Source organism: Carcharodon carcharias, chromosome 26, assembly GCF_017639515.1.
Source record: "Carcharodon carcharias isolate sCarCar2 chromosome 26, sCarCar2.pri, whole genome shotgun sequence".
NCBI lineage: Eukaryota > Metazoa > Chordata > Chondrichthyes > Lamniformes > Lamnidae > Carcharodon > Carcharodon carcharias.
In genome coordinates this window covers 38,695,209-38,715,487 of record NC_054492.1, presented here as the reverse complement: position 1 = coordinate 38,715,487, position 20,279 = coordinate 38,695,209, and the positions used below count along the sequence as shown (strand labels likewise).

The 20,279-nt window shown below is 40.3% G+C and overlaps 1 protein-coding gene across 1 annotated transcript in view; it reads left to right on the top strand.

The window, feature by feature from the left end:
- Positions 1–20,279, top strand: part of LOC121269873 (protogenin-like) — a 114,495-nt gene that overhangs the window by 38,058 nt on the left and 56,158 nt on the right. Inside the window, exons 3-6 of the mRNA XM_041174911.1 lie at positions 14,901–15,045; positions 17,728–17,861; positions 19,408–19,545; positions 19,863–20,021. Of these exons, the coding sequence (XP_041030845.1) occupies positions 14,901–15,045; positions 17,728–17,861; positions 19,408–19,545; positions 19,863–20,021 (576 nt within the window). The remainder of the gene's footprint in view (positions 1–14,900; positions 15,046–17,727; positions 17,862–19,407; positions 19,546–19,862; positions 20,022–20,279) is intronic.

Sequence of the window (20,279 nt, the reverse complement as noted above, 5' to 3'; positions counted from 1 at the left end):
CAGCCAACTCTGCCCTCATTCCTTTGTAATTTCCCTTATTTAAGTTTAGTACTTTTAATATTACCTCATGAGTTAGTTGTAAAATCTAACTAGCTTTCACCATACATTTTATAAGGTTAGTTGATGTAGTTGAAAACTATTCCTTTAACAGCTCTTCACCCCTGTCCTGGATGATTCTTATTTACCTGGTCAGTAATGAACGGGGTAATGTTGTGTGACTGTCCTTATTGATGGTTTTAAAGTTCAGCTTATGTAGACCAATTGGGAACTGCTCTCACGAGCAACAACTTTCATCAGGACTTTTCTTTACCTTTGACACATGAAAGTCCAAAATGCATCATGTGACCATTTTGACTGTGGTGTTTGTCTTGCTTGGATAGCTTTGGAGGCACTTATTATATTCTTATCGACATCCTGCTTAGAGCTACTTGGCTCTCTAAACATTTAACTATGGAAGCATCCATCATACAGTGTGCACTAAAACTGTCCTGATGGTAGGTTAATAACTCAGATACAATGCTGCACTCAATCGACATATTTTAAAATTTGAAATGCGGTATTTTGCACATTGCAACCCTACGGATTTTTGAAACACAGGCTTTGCTTTTATAATTAAGGTTGAACTCGACAGTTGTGCTGTTTAATGTTTACCACATGAGGTGATCTCTGTTTTTTGCCAATTGTAGCGTCAGGAATTAAGGCACAAGAGCGGAAGTCACACCGTCAGTAAACAGCATTTGTAAAATAGATCACTCTAATTTTCACAGTTTAGAACTATCATTAAATTGCAGGACAGTTAGGGCCATGGTGTTTAAAGAGGGAGACATCACCAAAACTGTAGAGTCAAGAATGCCCAGCTTGTAACATTGATTCTTACTCCCAATTTTTTATATTGCTGTGTGTTTTGGAAGTGGCAAGGATGCGAGAAGAAAAACCCTATTTTGGAGCACAACTTTGAATGTGCTTCTTTTCATTATAATGGCACATGAACATTAGCAATTTTTACTAAATATTACTGGGATGATGCCAGCAGTATGTTTATTCTGTGACTGCATCAATCATTGTTTATCTCAAGTGATACATTTTCAGGATCAGTTATGGTTGAACATTCCCTTAAAGACTTTTGCACACAATAAGGATAACCATGCTGATCGCCCCAACATTGCCCACGACCACGATTTTTAAACATTACAACCACACCAACGTATGTATAATAACTTTACTGTAGCACAACATCCTAAGGCACTTTTGTAGAAACACAATATAAAAGTGGATGCCCAGTCAAAGAAGGGAGCTATTAGGAGGGATGACCTAAAGTTTGGCGAAAGAAATGTGTTTTAAGGAGGATTTTCAAGGAGATTAGGGAAGTGAAGATGGAGTAAATTTTAGGGTGGAAACAGCAGAATTTAGGACCAATATAGCTGAAGCCACCAATGGTGAGGATGAGGCTATTGTAGAAGGAACAACAGAGTTTTGCGAGCGAAGAGGGTATGTAGTCCAGTCGTGCTTGAAGTGATCCAGTCAAACCAAACAACAGGCTACAACAGTTGTGTGCCTGGTATGCTGAAGTCTGCACCCTCTGGACTTGATGGGGGCCTTATCAGAGGGAACAACTAGAGTGAGAGAATAAGGGTTTTATTGGGCACAGCAATATCAAGTTGGAAGAGGGGGAATGTTAGCAGATCAACTGAAGAAGTATCATGGCAAATGGAGGATCAGCAGTTAGACAATTAGAAGTTTGAAACTGCGACTGTAATTGACTCAAGTTAGTGTTTATTCGAGGGCTGATGCATAAGGATATGGGTTTGAACATTGCAAGGGGATGTGGTACACAAATAATTTGAGATAAGAGCAGGAGAGAGGACATTTTAGTGAAAAATTCAGAGTGGGGCTTGAGTGGAGATAAAGCATGGAAGTGGGGACTAAACAACGGGGAGAGATCTGGGGTCTGATCCTGTCATGAGCATCCATCACCACCACCACCACAGATTTACCAATGTAGATGGTGGAAAGCGGTCAGGTGTGGAGGCATCATCAAAAGGCAAGATGTTATTCTCCATTTTCATCAAAGCAGGGATATCAATGCAATCATCCACAGTAAGATTGTGAATGATGAGGGCTTTGCTCATGAGTGAACGAACATTCTTGGGGAAATGTGGAAATCGCTGCTGATGCACTGGTGAGGCCTAGCAACAGGTTAGAATGAGGAGGATGAGAAGGAGGTTGGCGCTCATAACATCCGTTGATGCACTGGGAGGAAAGATTGTCAAGAGAGATAGGGGCAGTTGAGGTGAGCAGAGGTGGATGTGACTGTCCCATCGAAGAATACCAAGAGATGCCTTCGGGGTAAAGCTGTGAGCTTACCCAATATGATGTCACCATAAAGTTTGAGGTCTAAATTGGACCCTTGACCAAAAAATTCTTCTATCCAACCCACTTGTCTGGGCTGCTACCAGGTTCTCTTCAATAAATAAAATGTTGATTTGTTTCATTTCTCATAGTATTATGTGTAATGGATAACTTCTTTATTGCTTTCGGTAGCTATCCTTTTCTCATTGAGTATATCATTTTTAATCAATGAACAAAATGTCAGAGATTGGACCCAATTCCACAGGCATAGAAATTTGTCACACTGTTAGGCCATTTATCAATATAAAAGCATTCTCTAAAATTGAGGATAGCTGAAGGTGAATCTGAATAACTCATGCATCCCCACAGATGGAATTTTGTTTAAAATATATTTGATGTTTTGCGCTGAGTTGGAGAGTTTTCAGTTTTTATCATTGCAGTGCTTGTTAAGTACTCTGGGGCATTCTTTCTTTCTGAATGTTTTTGGCTCTGTCGTTTTTTTTTGTTTTGCAAAAGTATTCACTTCTGTTACATTTGATGATGCATGTTAGTTGCTGCTGTCTAACAGAGAGACTGTGTGGACATGGGGAACAGGCCATCTATGTGGAATATGTGGGAACAAATACTCTGTCACCGATTACTTGCAGGTCTTGTTTATAGATATACAACTGCAGCTGACAGCATATGGCCTGTACATCTGCAGTACTGTAACATGAAAAAGCTTAATTTGATTTGCATAATCCAAATGGGGTGAATTAAAATGGCCGTTTGTCATGGTCTTTATATATAGTATGGATCAGCAAATTTGTTTTAGTCTCCAGATGTTATATGTGCTCATCGAAATTTATGTATTTCTTTGAGTTTGCTGATAAATATAGATGGTAATACACTTATAGCCATATTACGGAGTATTGACAAAAAGATTTATTCTGTGGAAAAGCAGCCCCATGTTTATGTAACAACTTTAATAACGTGAGAAAAACAAAAACAGAATTACCTGGAAAAACTCAGCAGGTCTGGCAGCATCGGTGGAGAAGAAAAGACTTGACGTTTCGAGTCCTCATGACCCTTTGACAGACTGTCGAAGGGTCATGAGGACTCGAAACGTCAACTGTTTTCTTCTCCGCCGATGCTGCCAGACCTGCTGAGTTTTTCCAGGTAATTCTGTTTTTGTTTTGGATTTCCAGCATCCGCAGTTTTTTTGTTTTTATTTAATAACGTGAGTCTGTCTTCAGGGCTTTGTTTCCCACTGGAGTGCACTGGCTTTTTTATGGAATGGTTTAATGAGTTCTTGTCTTGATGAGGATGAGTGCTTGCTTTATTACAAAGGCAAAGAGGGAAGGTTCCAGTGTGAAGGATTTTATGTTGGGATAATTATGCTTGTAAAACCATTAAATAAAAGGTAAACCCAAAGGGTTAAAAAGTTAAATCAGTTTTGTCTGCAGAGCCTGTTGAAGAACCACTCTTGTGGCATTTCTATTTTAAGACATGCTCCTTCTCAAGTACAGTGCTCAAGGCTCTGTCTCTCTAAATGCTCCTAAGCACAAGTATTAATGGATGGTGAGAAAACAATATTTAGAATTGTTTGCAGTGCCATAAGTATTTTTAAAATATTGAAGATAAAGTTGGGACATTTCAGTATAAGTCTAATGATTTGAGAAAGTTTCATGTAGGAATTATAAGAAAATGTAAAATGTTTTGATGCCAAGTGTTGTGGATAAGTAAGCGGAGTTCATCTGTATCAGTCAAAAAAAAAATTGATTGTAGTACTGGAAAAGCAGAATTTACAGGACTTTCCTGTGAATGGTTAATTGTGAGCCCGTATTGAAAGGACACGTGAGTGAACACTGTTCAGAGCAAAAATACACTAGTAGATAAAGATGGCTGAACTGAAATCCTTTCTTATTCACTAATAATACTTTATAACTTCCTTCATTTCTTGTGATGGTGATTACATAGTAATTTTCCTCTTTGTCAACTGGTTATGCTTTTCAGAGATTGTTTAATACATTTTATTCTTACTGTCGTTTAGAACAGTTTCATTGTATTGGGTTTAGTTCTGCCTATCTTATTCTAAAAGTGACTGTTTGGATCTTTGATGTAGATGTTACGCTGAGAAGGAGCATCCACAGTGAAAAGTACTTTGTTCCTTGTGAAGTTATTTGGAATTGTCAGCAATTTTTTGTGCGCCAACTTTATATGGTGCATTGCTGTCTAATATATGCTCCTATTAAGATAAAAAATGAAATAGTTACCAACATAATCTAATCATCCAATGATAGGTTAACTGGTTTTGGTTAACTTTCCCTTATTGTCTAAAGTATGTTTAACTGCACAGAATCCGGAGTGGAAATCTTCAACTCTGCCTTCAGATTATACCTACAGTGATATTCTAGGTGCAGTAAGCTGATAACTGAAAGCACATCCACCTGTTGGGTAAATAAATTTATTCGGTAATTTGTGGCAACACTCCATATAAGTAAAGATGCCTTGAATTAAACTTGATCTCCCTGGAACTGGAAGTATAAATGGGTGCAACACTTCTTAGCTGTATTTGGTGAGTTTGACCATAGTGGTAGGCTTCGCTAGCTAGTAGAAAACTGTGCATTAATACTGAGCTTCAAGGACATGAAGATGCCAGAGTGGATGGGGTCCAACAGACTAGACTGTCTGTTCTTGTTATAAGAAGAGTAATTTCTGTTCTCCAAATGTGCATCAACCTTGGTTAGAATGCTGCACCCAAATGGCCATGTCCTTGCAGTTGGAGAGAGCTTTATCTTTGTGTGGAATTGGGGAAAGAGTAGGAGTCATTTTAAGATACCCTTTCTCAACAAATGTGTTGAGGTTATTCAGGTCTAGTTCTAATATCACGAGAAAGGAAGGGAGATCTTTTTATCAGTTTATTTGTGTTTGATTGTAATTCTACTAATATTGCAAAACACATATATAGACCACCCAGATATTTGAAGTTTAGGGTGCTTTAACATTCTGAGTTCTTCCTGCCGCAGGCCTATCCTGTAGAGGGAACCATCCAGCGAGTGTTTGGAAAGGGAAGTTCTATCCCTCGGAATATAAAGTTCATTGTAGTTGTAAAGCTTGGTCCATGAGTCTCATTTACCCTTTCTAACCTTAGCGGACCTTAATGAGAGAATTGGGAAATGCAGAACAATCAAAGGGAGAATACCACAATATTCTACAAGTGTAGCTTTAAAATTTGAGAGCACTTGGTTTTCGAATGAAGGAATCTCCCATTTTTCAGTTTTTAAATATCAAAGAAAGTGACCTCCTGCAGTTGGTTACACCAGTGTGGAATTGTCTGATCAATACCAACAAGTGAAATGTTTGAACTGAAGTGATAGTGTTGCAGTTTTAAGCTTGAAGATGAAATTACCTGTTCTCACTATGGACGTGAAAGGTGAATGTTGTTACAATTTGGTAAGAAACTTATTTTTCATGTATGTAAATATAGCCAGACCTAAATGCACTTATCACTGGCTTGTTACATTAGGTTCACTTTTATTTTGGTGGGGTAAAAATAGTCATAATTTAGACCATTTGGAGGAGGGAGGAAATTTTACCGAAATAAAAACTTAAAAGGTCTGGAAACACTCAGTGGGTCTGGCAGTATCTGTGGACAGAGGGCTAACATTTCGAGCCAAATGTGACTCTTCTTCAGCATTCGATTCAACATTAACCTTGTTTCTCTCTCCACAGATGCTGCCAGTTCTGCTGATTATTTCCAGACCTTTTAAGTTTTTATTTCAGATTTCCAGGATCTGATTATATTTTGCTTTTATTTTAGAGATTTTTTACTTGTTTCATGGGAAGCATAGAACTCAATTTTCGTGGCTTTGCCTTTAGTGAATGAAGAAAGTTCTGAAAAAATAGAATTTGCTGTATCCAGAGAGCAATATCTGCAACATGCAATTGTTATCGAAAGATGACATCAAAAATAAGATAATTGTCAGAATAACCACAGGCATGAGGGAGAAAACATTTACTCTGAGTTCTTACCTGGAATGCATTGCCTAAAAGGGTGAAGGAAGCAGATTCAATAATCCATAAGGGAATGGATAAATACTTAAACGGTGAAGATTTGCAGGAATAGGGGGAAAGAGCAGGGGAGCAAGATTAATTGGATTGCCCTTTCAAAGAGCCAGCACTGGCAGCATGGGCCAAATCGCCGCCTCCCTGCTGTTTCATTGTGATTCTATGAAATATGTTGTGTCTAGATCCCATAAAATACTAAACCAAAAATACCAATATTTTATTGGTAACTAAATTTCAAATAAGTTGGCGATTGAGATTTTTAAACAGGAAGGCTAATTTTTGAGTTAAATTAAAATGGAATACTTTTAACCCATTCCAGCAGGAAGTTGGTTAGTTCCTATTCCACCAGCACCATCCCACCCCCAGCCCAACCACTGTGAACCAATCACATCACATGGAATTTCCGAGAGATGATATTCTAGCTTCTCTGCAATATCAACCATTTCGGCAACGCTTTCAGAGTTGTGTGGACTTAGCTCCAAATGGTTCTGGTTACCTGACTTGGTCCTTTTGTTGAATCCTGCATGAGGCAATACTGTACTTTCAGTTGCAACTTCTTTACTCTATTGCAGAAAGATATTGAACAATCTTCAATTCTACTTGGTATTTAACAAGTGATTCCTTTCTCCGTCTATCTGCCGTTTTCATTATGCCAACAAATGGCATTGAGTGTAATGTCTGCAAGTGTTTGCAGAAGTAAAATAATCCACTGCCAGTAATTTATTTCTAATTTGGTTCTTGACTTCAGTTTATTTTGCGGTTTATTCAATACATTATTTAATTTCTTTTATTTTCCAGTGTTTTCTCCTGCAAATGAGGAGCATTCAGGCTCTCTTAGGAATCCATTGATTCGCTTCTCCTATAAGCCCAAATTTGAACGCTTCTGTGCCCTTGTGCCAAACCCTGCCATCTTAAAGATTGTTTACTTCTCATTTTCTTTCTCTGTCAATTGTTTGGTGTATTTTTAGAAAGGCCTATTTGTAAGAAAAAAGACTTCATTTGTACAGTGCCTTTCATGACCCGAGGACACCCCAAAGCACTTTACAACTGATGAAGAACTTTTGTATTGTAGTCATGGTTGTAATGCAGGAAATCTGCTGCAGAGCAGCTAAACCTACACCTCGTGTTCATGGACAAATGCATAGTATTGTTTGTTCATCCCCAAAAATGAAGTGTTCTTTTGCAATCATTGCTTTACTTGAGTTTCCCACAGTTATTTAAAAGCCAGGAAACACTTTGTGGCACTGAGTCAACCAGATAAGACCTGGTCTTACTGCAATCGGCTTCCATGTCCCTGGGTTAAGGAGGGAGAAAGAAACCAGCCAGAGGCTCTGCTCTTGACTACTGCCTGGTGTCCCCTGCAGCAACTGTACATTGGACAGCTTGAGCATGTTAATCCCAGAGGTGCATAACTGATGGGCTCTCACCACCTAGGTACAAAAGTATATCAGACCTTCCTGAGGCTTGAAGTGTGTCAGTATTGGTAAAACCACTTTCAGGAGAACAAGAGAAAGTTGATAGAGAAACCTATATATATATATATATATATATATATATATATACACACACACATACATACACACACACAAACAATAAACTTGATAGTGACGAAGGTGAGTGATCTGCTTCCTTCCAGGGAAGCGCAGCAAGACAATTTCCCTTCTGGAGAGGGAGACCCTTTTTCCCCAAATCTTGGTGAAAATCCTCTGTTCTGCACAGACTGAGTTGTTGTTGATGCACAAAAGAGATCATTGAAAGTAGTATTATTCTTATTATTGGCTATCCTTTGCTGGTGAGGATGATTATCTTCCATGAGTCCGAAGATGGCTGATGAGGCTGATTCAGGATCTGCAGATTTTATGGCATGTAGGGCAATTGTTGTCGTGTGGGATGTCTGGTTGTATTCAGGTCATGGCATTGTTTTTTTCACCCTTTCACTTTTCCTCTTCATTTTGTCGCCATGTCTCAAAATTTTGGGATCCTTCCCACAGACTTTACCGCCTTCATATTGGCTTTCAGCGCATCCTTGAAGCACTTCTGCCCTCCTCTGTTATGTCTGGCCTGACTGAGCTCAGAGAAGACCACCTGCTTTGGGAGCCTGGTATCTGACATCCAAACTATGTGACCAACCCAACAAAGCTGATGGTAGATGATGATAGCCTCGATGATTGTGGTGCCTATCTTTGAGAGGACACTGATGTTGGTGCGTCTGTCCTCCCACTTAATATGCCAAGATCTTCCACAGGCAGCATTGATGGTATGACTCCACAGCTTTCAGGTGCCTTCTATACATTGTCAATGTTTCAGCCCTGTACAGTGACGAAGGGGATCATGACTGCATGCTAGGGCATGAGCTTGGTGGCGTCCACTACCCAGCAATGTAGGGGACTGCATCTAGGGTAGGGAAATGATAACCCTGTTTTCTGTAGTGTTTCTCAAATATTCAGGTACTTTTAGAAGACCAGCCTCCAGCTGAACTTCCAGAAGGTGCAGAAAGCAATGCTTGGAGTCCCTGCTTTCTGTGAAGAACAGGTTTTGAACACCGTTCTTGCCCAAGCTGTGAATAGAACCTCCGTAACCTAATAGATCTTATTACCTGAGTAAATGTCTTGGGAATTAGACTCCCTTGTCTGACAAGTGGTGTCTGCTGAGTGGCAGGCATCTGAATTACATACTTTTAAGCCTTGGGTCTTGTGCATAATCTGACCATTGGATTGGCACCTGTGAAAATGGCTGTGTTCTGTCTAAGACCCAGTCACCTGCCATCTCACTGTACCAGCCTTAGCTTGGTTTTGGCATTCTTGCCACTGAGTCAGAAGGTTGTGGGTTCTAGTCTCAATTGAGAAATTTGAGCACAAAATTGAAGGTTGACACTCCAGTGCAGTGCTGGGTGGGCAGGAAGGAGTACTGTCAAAATTGGACCAAAGTTTATGTGCACTGGGTATACACTTGTTACGTTTAAGGTTCTGTTGGATAAAGTTTGGAATTTATGGTTCTGTGGGTAAAGTTCTCTCATCTGTTTTTGGCTTGGACTGTATGCAGTTTGATGAGCATTCCCTGTCCATTTACATATATAATTTTGTTAATGTACTTTTTTGCCTTCATTGCAAAAATGTTATGTTAATATAATTTTGATTACATTTTATACACTGTATCCAGGGTAAATTAAGGGCATAATATATTTCTTCATATGCAGAGAAGCTTCAGTTTAACCTGCTCAAGTTACCCACCGTATTTCTTATCTGCTAATATGCAAATTCATTGTGTTTGTTGTGAAAGTAGAGGGAAGTATCTCATTTCTCATTGAAATTCTTGTATTGATTTCCATGCTGTACATCTCATCCAACATCTGCTCTTCTGGAGCATGTGAGTAAACTCTGTAATGTGCAGAGTGATCTGAGCAAGTGCCTTTCACAGTGGTGGTGTAAAATGCTGTTACATATGGGCAACCTTAACTGATTGTGAATTGGATTAGCATTGGCTAGTTTTTGGCTTTCATCTCACAGGAACTAATTGTGTTGTAGTAAGAGAGTCTGACAAGGCACTTTAGTTAAGCAAGAGCGCATCGGTGGCATAGTGCTGATACAAAAGCCAATTGCATTTTACGTTCACAGTAAAATCAGTTGCGTCAGAAGCTCACCAAGTGTGAAAACCCATTAGGTTCTCGACATAAGTTCTTGGCTAAAAACAGAGATGAATGTGATTTAACCTCAAAAAATAGATTGAAAGTGATTTGATTTTCAACTTTGATTCTGATTTGCTTAAATTACCCTTAAAATCTGGTAATATGTTCCTGACATGAGAGAGATTTATTTTATGCTTCAGACATAGTCCTCTCCCCGTTCAATGGATCCTTTTACCCACCTCCAATATTCTCCCTCCACCTGGACCCCTCCCTCTGGATTCTTACCTTCTCTTGATCTTTTCATTGAGAACTGTCAGCGCTACATTAGTCGTCTCAATTTCTCTGCTACTCTCACCCATTCTAACCTGTCTCTCTCTGAACTTACTGCACTCCATTCTCTCAGGTCCAACCCTGATATTGTCATCAAACCCACTGACAAGGGTGGTGCTGTTGTTGTCTGGCTCACTGACCGCTACCCCGTGGAGGCTGAGCGTCAACTCGCAGACACTTCCTCCTACCTCTCCCTGGACCATGACCCCACCACTGAACATCAAGCCATTGTTTCCAGGACTGTCACTGACCTCATCTCCTCTGGGGATCTTCCTCCCACAGCTTCCAACCTGATAGTCGCCCAACCTTGGACGGCCCGCTTCTACCTCCTACCCAAAATCCACAAACAGAACTGTCCTGGTAGACCGATCGTGTCAGCTTGCTCCTGCCCCACGGAACTCATTTCTCGTTATCTTGACTCCCTTCTCTCTCCCCTTGTCCAGTCCCTTCCCACCTACATCCGTGATTCCTCTGACACCTTACGTCACATCAACAATTTCCAGTTCCCTGGCCCCAACCGTTTCCTCTTCACCATGGATGTCCAATCCCTCTACACCTCCATCCCCCCCAGGATGGTCTGAGTGCCCTTAGCTTTTTCCTCGAACAGAGGCCCGAACAATCCCCATCCACCACTACTCTCCTCCGTCTGGCTGAACTTGTTCTCACACTGAACAATTTCTCCTTCAACTCCTCTCACTTCCTCCAAATAAAAGGTGTGGCTATGGGTATCCGCATGGGCCCCAGCTATGCCTGTCTCTTTATGGGGTATGTGGAACATTCCTTGTACCAGTCCTACTCCGGCCCCCTCCCACAACTCTTTCTCTGGTACATCGATGATCATTTCGATGCTGCTTCATGCTCTTGTCGGGACTTAGAAAAATTTATTCATTTTGCTTCCAATCTCCACCCCTCCATCATTTTCACGTGGTCCATCTCTGACACTTGCCTACTCTTCCTTGACCTGTCTTGTCTCAATCTCTGGTGATAGACTGTCCACCAATATCCATTACAAGCCTACCGACTCCCACAGCTGCCTCGACTACAGCTCCTCACACCCTGCTTCCTGTAAGGACTCCATCCCATTCTCTCAGTTGCTTCGCCTCCGTTGCATCTGTTCTGATGATGCTACCTTCAAAAACAGTTCCTCTGACGTGTCCTCCTTCTTCCTTAACCGAGGTTTTCCACCCACGGTTGTTGACAGGGCCCTCAACCGTGTCCGGCCCATCTCCCGTGCATCCGCCCTCCTGCCTTCTCCTCCCTCCCAGAAACATGATAGGGTCCCCCTTGTCCTCACTTATCACCCCACCAGCCTCCGCATTCAAAGGATCATCCTCCGCCATTTCTGCCAACTCCAGCATGATGCCACCACCATACACATCTTCCCTTCACCCCACCTGGCAGCATTCCGTGGGGATCGTTCCCTCCGGGACACTCTGGTCCACTCCTCCATCACCCCCTACTCCTCAACCCCCACCTATGGCACCTCCCCATGCCCACGCAAAAGATGTAACACCTGCCCCTTCACTTCCTCTCTCCTCATCGTCCAAGGGCCCAAACACTCCTTTCAAGTGAAGCAGCATTTCGCTTGCATTTCCCCCAACTTAGTGTACTGTATTCGTTGCTCCCCAATGCGGTCTCCTCTACATTGGAGAGACCAAACGTAAACTGGATGACCCCTTTGCAGAACACCTGCGGTCTGTCCGCAAGAATGACCCAAACCTCCCTGTCGCTTGCCATTTTAACACTCCACCCTGCTCTCTTGCCCACATGTCTGTCCTTGGCCTGCTGCATTGTTCCAGTGAAGCCCAACGCAAACTGGAGGAACAGCACCTCATCTTCCGACTAGGCACTTTACAGCCTTCCGGACTGAATATTGAATTCAACAACTTTAGGTCTTGAACTCCCTCCTCCATCCCCACCCACTTTCTGTTTATTCCCCCTTCTTTTTGTTTTTTTCCAATAATTTATATAGATTTTTCTTTTCCCACCTATTTCCATTATTTTTAAAGCTTTTATGCCCCCCCACCCCCACTAGAGCTGTACCTTGAGTGCCCTACCATCCATTCTTAATTAGCACATTCATTTAGATAATATCACCAGCTTCAACACCTCTGTGTTCTTTTGTTCTTTTGTCTGTGACATTTTTTGATTATCTGCTCCTATCACTGCTTGCTTGTCCCTACAACCCCACACACACACACACACACACACAGACACACACACTCCCACCACCTTAAACCAGTTATATTTCATCCCTCTCCTTGGATTCACTTAGTTCTGTTGAAGGGTCATGAGGACTCGAAACTTCAACTCTTCTCCGCCAATGCTGCCAGACCTGCTGAGTTTTTCCAGGTAATTCTATTTTTGTTATAGAGAATGACTCACCAATTCCTCTTTTTTTTAGGTTTAATTTGTCATTTTAATTGTTGTTTTATTGGATTCACCAAGAAAGAACTCTTAAGTGGCACATTGAATCAACTGGTGCTTCTGGAAGTTTCAAGTCATGAAGCTTTTTTTGACATTTCCCATCCCTCTCTGTGTGTCCGTACGACACGAACTCTATGTTTGAGGTAAAGTTTTCACAGGTGGCAGTCATTTTCGAGCGCCTTGCCCAAGTGGCCATTGTTCATATGTGAATTTTCACGACGAATGTTGGTAAGCTGTTCAACCACTGAGGTGTCACAGAAGTTCAGTTTTTATTGTTTAGGCATTTCCAGCATGAACACTGCGCAATGCTCAGGAATAGAAATTCTGACTACTTTTTTCCCCCGCTTTAACCCAGGAGAGCTGGGGCCAATTGTAGTACCCCTAATTGCTCCTCTCAGCAACTCAACACAAACCTTTTGGCCTGTAGGGTGTGGCTGCTCCCTGAATAGATTCCTTGGGGAAGCTATCTCGCAAACTGCTGTAACTTTATTTTCGTTCACATTGGATTTTGTGCAGTGCAGAAGGCCTGGCAATTCCGAGTGTGAGGTGGGACAGGCTTTTTCATTTCCAATGGTATATTGTGTGCATCTTTCACTTAGAAGCACGATTGATCTCTTGACATTTATTGCACCCCCTATGGGCTGGTTGATTATTAATTGATTGCAATCTGTATTTTTGCCCATTGATTAGGTTTTAGGTTTCTTTAATCTTTAAAGATTTCTATTGATCTACAAACATGTCTTTGTTTATGACATGCGAACTTGGATTTAATCCCTTTTCACATATTGATGAGGTACAAATTTCCAGAGGTGTGAAATATTTATGAGTGGTAATGTTTTTCTGATTGTTAGCAACACTTGTGTCGGCTGCACGGTGAGATGCAGAATGATCACTTATCCTGAGGGAAGTTTTGACATCTGTGAATGTGTGATCCTGAAAGAGTTTGGAGTTCCTTTCAGATCCTGGAGTGTGAGAAATGACTCTCCTCACCAGGTTCCTTTCAATTATGCTGGCAAAACATCTGTGAGATGGGAACTATTTGCATTGAAAAAGTCAATTTCACATTAAGTCCATTTTGTTAACCAAATGAGTAGGTTGCTACAGAATTTATTAGGAATTCACAGAAAGCATTAGGATTTTTAGTTGCTTGCATGCATTTCATCATATTAGACTGTGCTGCTGAACTGTACTCCTACAAAGCACTGTCAGCTAATGTTTTACAAAATAATCTAATTTATATTTAACCATCTTTCTGCCACCAGTTTTGGTTATCTTGTCTTGTTCAGAAGTAGATTCAGGATCTGATTTTACATGTTATTAAAGGAAATACGCAGGTTAGAAAGTTAGTCCAATTCTGATACACTTGCCTCTATATAAATGTATAACCTGAGCAAAAATTGATAAGCAGAAATTTAAGTTATCATTTTGATGGAGTGAACTCAATTTTTTACAAGGAGGACATGGTTTTGGAATTTCAACTTAATGAGCATTAATCTAAGTGAAAATGTCAGAATATTTCCGCTTAATGTTTAATATTTTATTTTTTGTTTTTTATTGGGACACCAAGCCCTGAGGGGTCATCAATTTTATGAAACATTTCAAGAATTCCCCTGTTCCCCCCCACTAAGCTGTCAAAAGTGTTTTCCATAGGTCCAAATCATCTTTCTGCTCTTTTTGCTGTTAAGAGCCATTCACTCAAATTTTTAGTGTGATTACTAACAGTTTTGTAGACGGTTGGATTCCCTGACCAACTATATGCCTAGCTTAAAAGTTGCAGGGAAGACATCAAATAAACAATTTCTTCTGCTTGAAAAGTAATTTGTGGGGTTTGTCGCTATGTAACTAAGGAAAAGTTGTATGAATGCTGTTAGTTTGAATAATTTCAAAAGTTCACCTTTGGTTGTTATTTCATTCATTCTGATTATTGTTGTCTGCTGTTTGTTGATGCTGTTGAATATTTTTTTTAACTTGTATGATGTGGTTTCAGTTTGAGTTCTGAGTTCTTCATTTTGGAGTTTTCCCTCAAAGAAGAGGGAAACATATCTTCCCCAGAAACACAACTTTCTAGTTACGTATGAGTCCAAGTGTCTAACCAAAGCAATGTCCCTTTAATTCTCAGGTATGTCTCCATTTGAAGTTCAGCCAGCCCACACAGTGGTGAATGAAGGCGCAGTAGCAAGGTTTATCTGCAAGATACATGCAAATCCTCCACCAATCATAACCTGGGAATTCAACCGAACAGCACTGCCGCTAGCTAGTGACAGGTAATATACCTGAGGGGCAAATCTGTAGTTTTACGTTGATATGCAGAGAGTTAGAACATAAAACTGTCTTAATTATGTTTGCACCAAATTTTTACCAGTGTTAGTGAAATACATTGGCTCGGATTTTGTGATTGTGATGACAGTAAAACTGTCAACAATCACTGGCATTACTGTGTAAAACTGGTGTGTAGTTACAGGTGGAGATCCAGAAGCTGCTGTCAGTAATGCCCTGCATCTCGACCCAGTGCACAGTTGCAACCTTCTAGATGTAACTAACAGAATTGGCGAATTGACATATACTTCAATTTTCTAATGCACTATTCTCGCCGTAAAAACCATCGACCGTGTTGAGCCTTGTTGAATGAGGTGTAATTGTGTTGTTAACGACTTAGTAAAGTATAATCTTGGGAACTCTGGGACATCTTCCATGTCCTGGTTATAACCATGCGTGCACAAAGTGTCATCAGCTGCAGCAGTTCAAGCTGCAGATTTCGGAGGGGGGTTACTAAGAAGATGAAAAGCAATAGTGAAATAGTGATAGGCGATTCGATAGTCTGGGGAATAGACAAGCGTTTCAGTGGCCACAGACATAAATCCAGGATGGTATGTTGCCTCCCTGGTGCCATGGTCAAGGACGTCACAAGTTGGCTGCAGAGCACCCTGAGGGGGGGAGTGATCGTGGTCCACATTGGTATACCAATGGCATAGGTAGAGGGAAGATGTCCTGCGGTCAGAATTTAGTAGCTAAGTAATAAATGAGCAAGTAGGACCTCAAAAGTAGTCATCTCTGGATTACTGCTGGAACCACACGTGAGTGAATATAGAAATAAGAGGAAAGAGTAGATGAATGCATGGCTGGAGAGATGGTGTAGGAGGGAGGGCTTTAGATTCTTGAGGCATTGGGATCAGTACTAGAGAAAATGGGACCTGTACAGGCAGACAGGTTGCACCTAAACAGAGATGGGACCAATTTTTTTGCAGGGTGATTTGCTATTGCTGTTGGACATAGTTTAAACTAACTTGGCAGGGGTGTGGGAATCAGGAAGTAATACTAGAGAGGGATCTTGAGGTGCAAAGAATATTGAGACAGACAGTACGAGAGTAGGAAATTGTAAGGTGTTAGATGGGTTCAGCATAAGAGGAAAAGTAATCAAGTCTGAATTAGGGTGGCGGTGCATGTATGTGAATGCTTGAAGTGTGGTAAGTGAGATTGGTGAATTTCAGTCACAGATAATAACATGGAAATATGATGTGGTGATAACAGAGACTTGTCTCAAAGAAGGGCAGGCTGGGGGTATTATAAATTCCTGGAAACAAGGTGTTCAGGAAAGATAGAAAAGGAAGGACAGGAGGAGGGGTGGCAGTATTGATTAAAGAGAACATTCCAGTGCTGGGAAAAAAAAGGGTGTCCCAGATGGGTCAAGGACACGATCTATTTCGTTAGAGCCAAGGAGCAAAAAAGGTGCAGTTACATTGCCCAGTATTGGCCACCAACTAGTCAGAAAGATGTAGCAGAAAAAATTTGCAAGGAAACTAGAAAGGTGCAAGAATTATTGAGTAGGTATAATGGACTTTAATTATCTGATGCTTGACTGTAAAGAGCAGAGAGGGTGAAGAGTTAAGTGTATTCAGGAGAATTTTCCAGTCCAATGAGAATGAAGATGCTGCTGGACCTGATTCTTGGGAATGAGTTAGGCCAAGTGGATCAAATGTCAAATTTAGGGAACAGTGATCATTGTGTCATAAGGTTGGCTATGGAAAAGGACAAGGAGCAATCCAGGGTAAGAATAACTGACTGAGGGAAAGCCGCTCCAATGTGGTAGGAATCTAAGATTAGCAGGCAAAATTGTAACTGCCTTATCTATACTTTAACTATTGTTTCTTTTAAGTCAAATTCCCAGAAAGGGGAAGGGTAGGGCAAATAAATCCAAACCCCCGGGTGACAAAAGAGGTAGAAATTAAGATGAAGCAGAAAAAGTGTGTTTATGACAGGTGTCAAATAGATAATACAGTTGAGAATCAGGCTGAATATTGATGTTTGCTAATGACAAAACTAGATGGGAATGTGTTGTGAGGAGGATGCTAAGAGGTTTCAAGGGGATTTTGACAAGCTAAGTGAGTGGTCAAGAACATGGCAGATTACTGTTGGACACCCTCTCTGGATATGAATCTAATTTTACAAGCGTGGACTCTTATTCCCTCAACATTTTAAAATAATGGATTTTTTAAAAAATAATTTTGCATGCTATTTCACCTTTTACTTTAATCTCATGTGAATGTTCCAGTCTGTATTTTGTTTTCTATACAATGTCCTAAAATGTGACTTAATCCTTGGTTTTTACTTGCTGCTTTGCTGAATGTGAGAATTCTTCACTTCAGTGATTAGCTGTCAGGCTGTCCGCACTGTTGCTAAATGCCATAGTACCAGAATCACGTGGAATAGAGGAAATTGACACTTTAGAGCCTGCTAAATGTTTTTGGGCAACATTTCCTGGTAAGCAGCGGGCATCATCCCTTTGTGTCCCTTGCTGTAATTTCCGGGCCAATAATTCACCACTAATGTTTCTGTGATGCATGGAATTGTTACTATTGTCACTGCAGTCTACCATATGTTTGCTAGAAATTTGCACAATTCAAGCTTTTTAAGAAAAAATATTAAGTAGTATCTCTTTCTCTTGTCAGGATAACTGCTCTGCCAACTGGAGTTCTTCAGATCTATGGGGTCGAGGGACGGCATGCTGGACAGTACCGTTGTGTGGCAACCAATGTCGCAAATAGGCGCAGAAGTGTGGAAGCCATTTTAACCGTTATTCCAGGTATGCAATTGAGATGTTTCTCCCACTGAACAATGTTCAGTATTCGATTTGGCTTTTCATTCAACTTCACAGTTGAAGATATGCATGATTACTACATCTGATCTAAAAAAAAGTTTTTTGCGCATGAAAGTTATGATTGTCATGGAAATGCTAAAAGCACAGCTTGGTTGAACAGATCAGAACATCCTCAATTCCCTGTTGCAATAGACGTGCAGATATGTTATTGCTGGTCAGTCATATAATTTGTCTCAATATTTTGAAAATGTCTTTGAAGAAATGAACTGAATTATATGATTAAGATGGACTTGGTTTCATCTCTGGCTAGGAACATGCTATTACAAGGAATAACTATTTCCATAGAAGTGCCCTTTGGATTTGACTGATCAAGTCAGCAATTAATGTGGCAAATTTTCTTTAGCGTCGATCAAATTTTCCATTGCCGTGATCAAGTTGCCAGCAAGGCTTTCCTAATCAGTTTCAAGATAAAATTAATTCTTGAAGTGCAAATAGATTTGTGCTGGTTTCTAACATACGGTGCTCTCACCCAATTTTATCAATGGCTTTGTTACACTGGTTTATTTTGAATTGATGTTCCATATTTATTTTATTCCCATGAGGCCATTTCATCAATCCTCGTGTAATTGAAACATATAAGATCCTGGGTGGCCTTGACAGGATGGATGTGGAAAGGATGTCTCCTCTCGTGGGAGAATCTAGAACTAGGGGTCACCCATTTAAGACAGATGAGAATTTTTTTCTGAGGGTCATGAATGACTCTTTGGAAATCCCTTCCTCAAAAGGCAGTGGAATCAGAGCCTTTGAATATTTTTAAGGCAGAGGTAGGTTCTTCATAAGCAAATGGGTGAAAGGTTACCTGGGAAAGGCAGGAATGTGGAGTTGAGGTTGCAATTGCATCAGCCATGATCTTATTGAATGATGCAGCAGGCTTGAGGGGCTGAGTGGCCTACTTCTCCTAATTCGTATGTACTTAAGTTAAATTCATTCATTTTAAAAGGAATTTCAGCTTACATTTCCTATTTAATTACCCCAGAGGCTGAGATCCTTGTAACATTAGCTTTCACAAAGGCTTTGTGTGTAAGTGTGATATTTTGTTATCAAAGGGAAAAGAGGGGTTGTTCCAAATGGAAGCCCACATGACATCATTTAGTTTAATTGAAAATGAGGTTATCCTTTCACCATTTATTGGGAATCTTAATGATTCTTTCTAATTTTCATGGATCTGATTAGTGGTGCTATTTAAAATAAAATACATCTATTAGTACACATAACTTGCAAAACAAAGCTATTAATTATGTTTAAATTACATTTTCTTTAACTCCAGAACGGAGATGTGCATCTTCTCATGATGTATTTAAAACCTAACTGATCCACTTCTTTTGTTATTAGGATTATTTCTGTGCACTGGACACCATTTTACTTTCATTCTTAATTGGTTTTGCCAGTCAGTTAAAACTTCACAAGGTACTTGTTTAATTTTCTACACTAAACAGCAATGATTTCCATTGACTTTTTTTTGCATTAATAGCTTGGGAACCAAAAACTTTGCAGAAACCAGTGATTGTAGCTGGTCCTCAAAATCTCACTGTGCCTGTACATCAAACTGCCATGCTGGAATGTATCGCCATTGGTTCCCCAAAGCCTCTTGTGTCTTGGAGCCGTTTAGGTGAGATGTCTATTTCCTTTTAATCCTCCTGCTTTTCTTTGCACTTATACTTAGAAACCACAAAGCAATAGTTAAACCAGGAATAACTGGCAATTTTAAAATACTGCAATTTTATGATCCAGCAAATATAACTAGAAACTTTGTTCTCAATGTAACTAAATGATCTACAAGTTTTATTCCTTCCTTTGCTTTTTAATGCCAAACATTTTACAAATATGCATGTCTAACATCTACATTTTAACTGCTTGAATTTGTCTTTCTGAATGATGTTGATCTAATTTTAATGGATGATACAAATATCTGCTTTTTCCAAACAGATCACCGATCTATTGATGTTTTCAATACACGGGTTCTGGGAAATGGAAATTTGATGATATCCGATGTGAAGGTTGAACATGCTGGAATATATGTGTGTCGGGCCACTACACCAGGCACACGCAATTACACTGTAGCCACAGCTATGCTTACCGTGTTGGGTAAGATAATCGGCGCACTTAAACTAAAGACTCTCAAATTAGTCGTTAAGTAGTACAGTATTGCTGAAAAAAGGGACGTTGAAGCTTTTTGTCTTACATTCATCCGGACATTCCAAGAATACCAATATAAGGGGAAAACAACAAATTATACTTAGTGGTAAAAGAGTGTTGATTGGTTGCCAAGTAGACTCTGATTGGTAGAGACGTTAGCACGGGGAATGCACCAGTGGTTGGTGACTGACAGTTAACTGCAAGCAT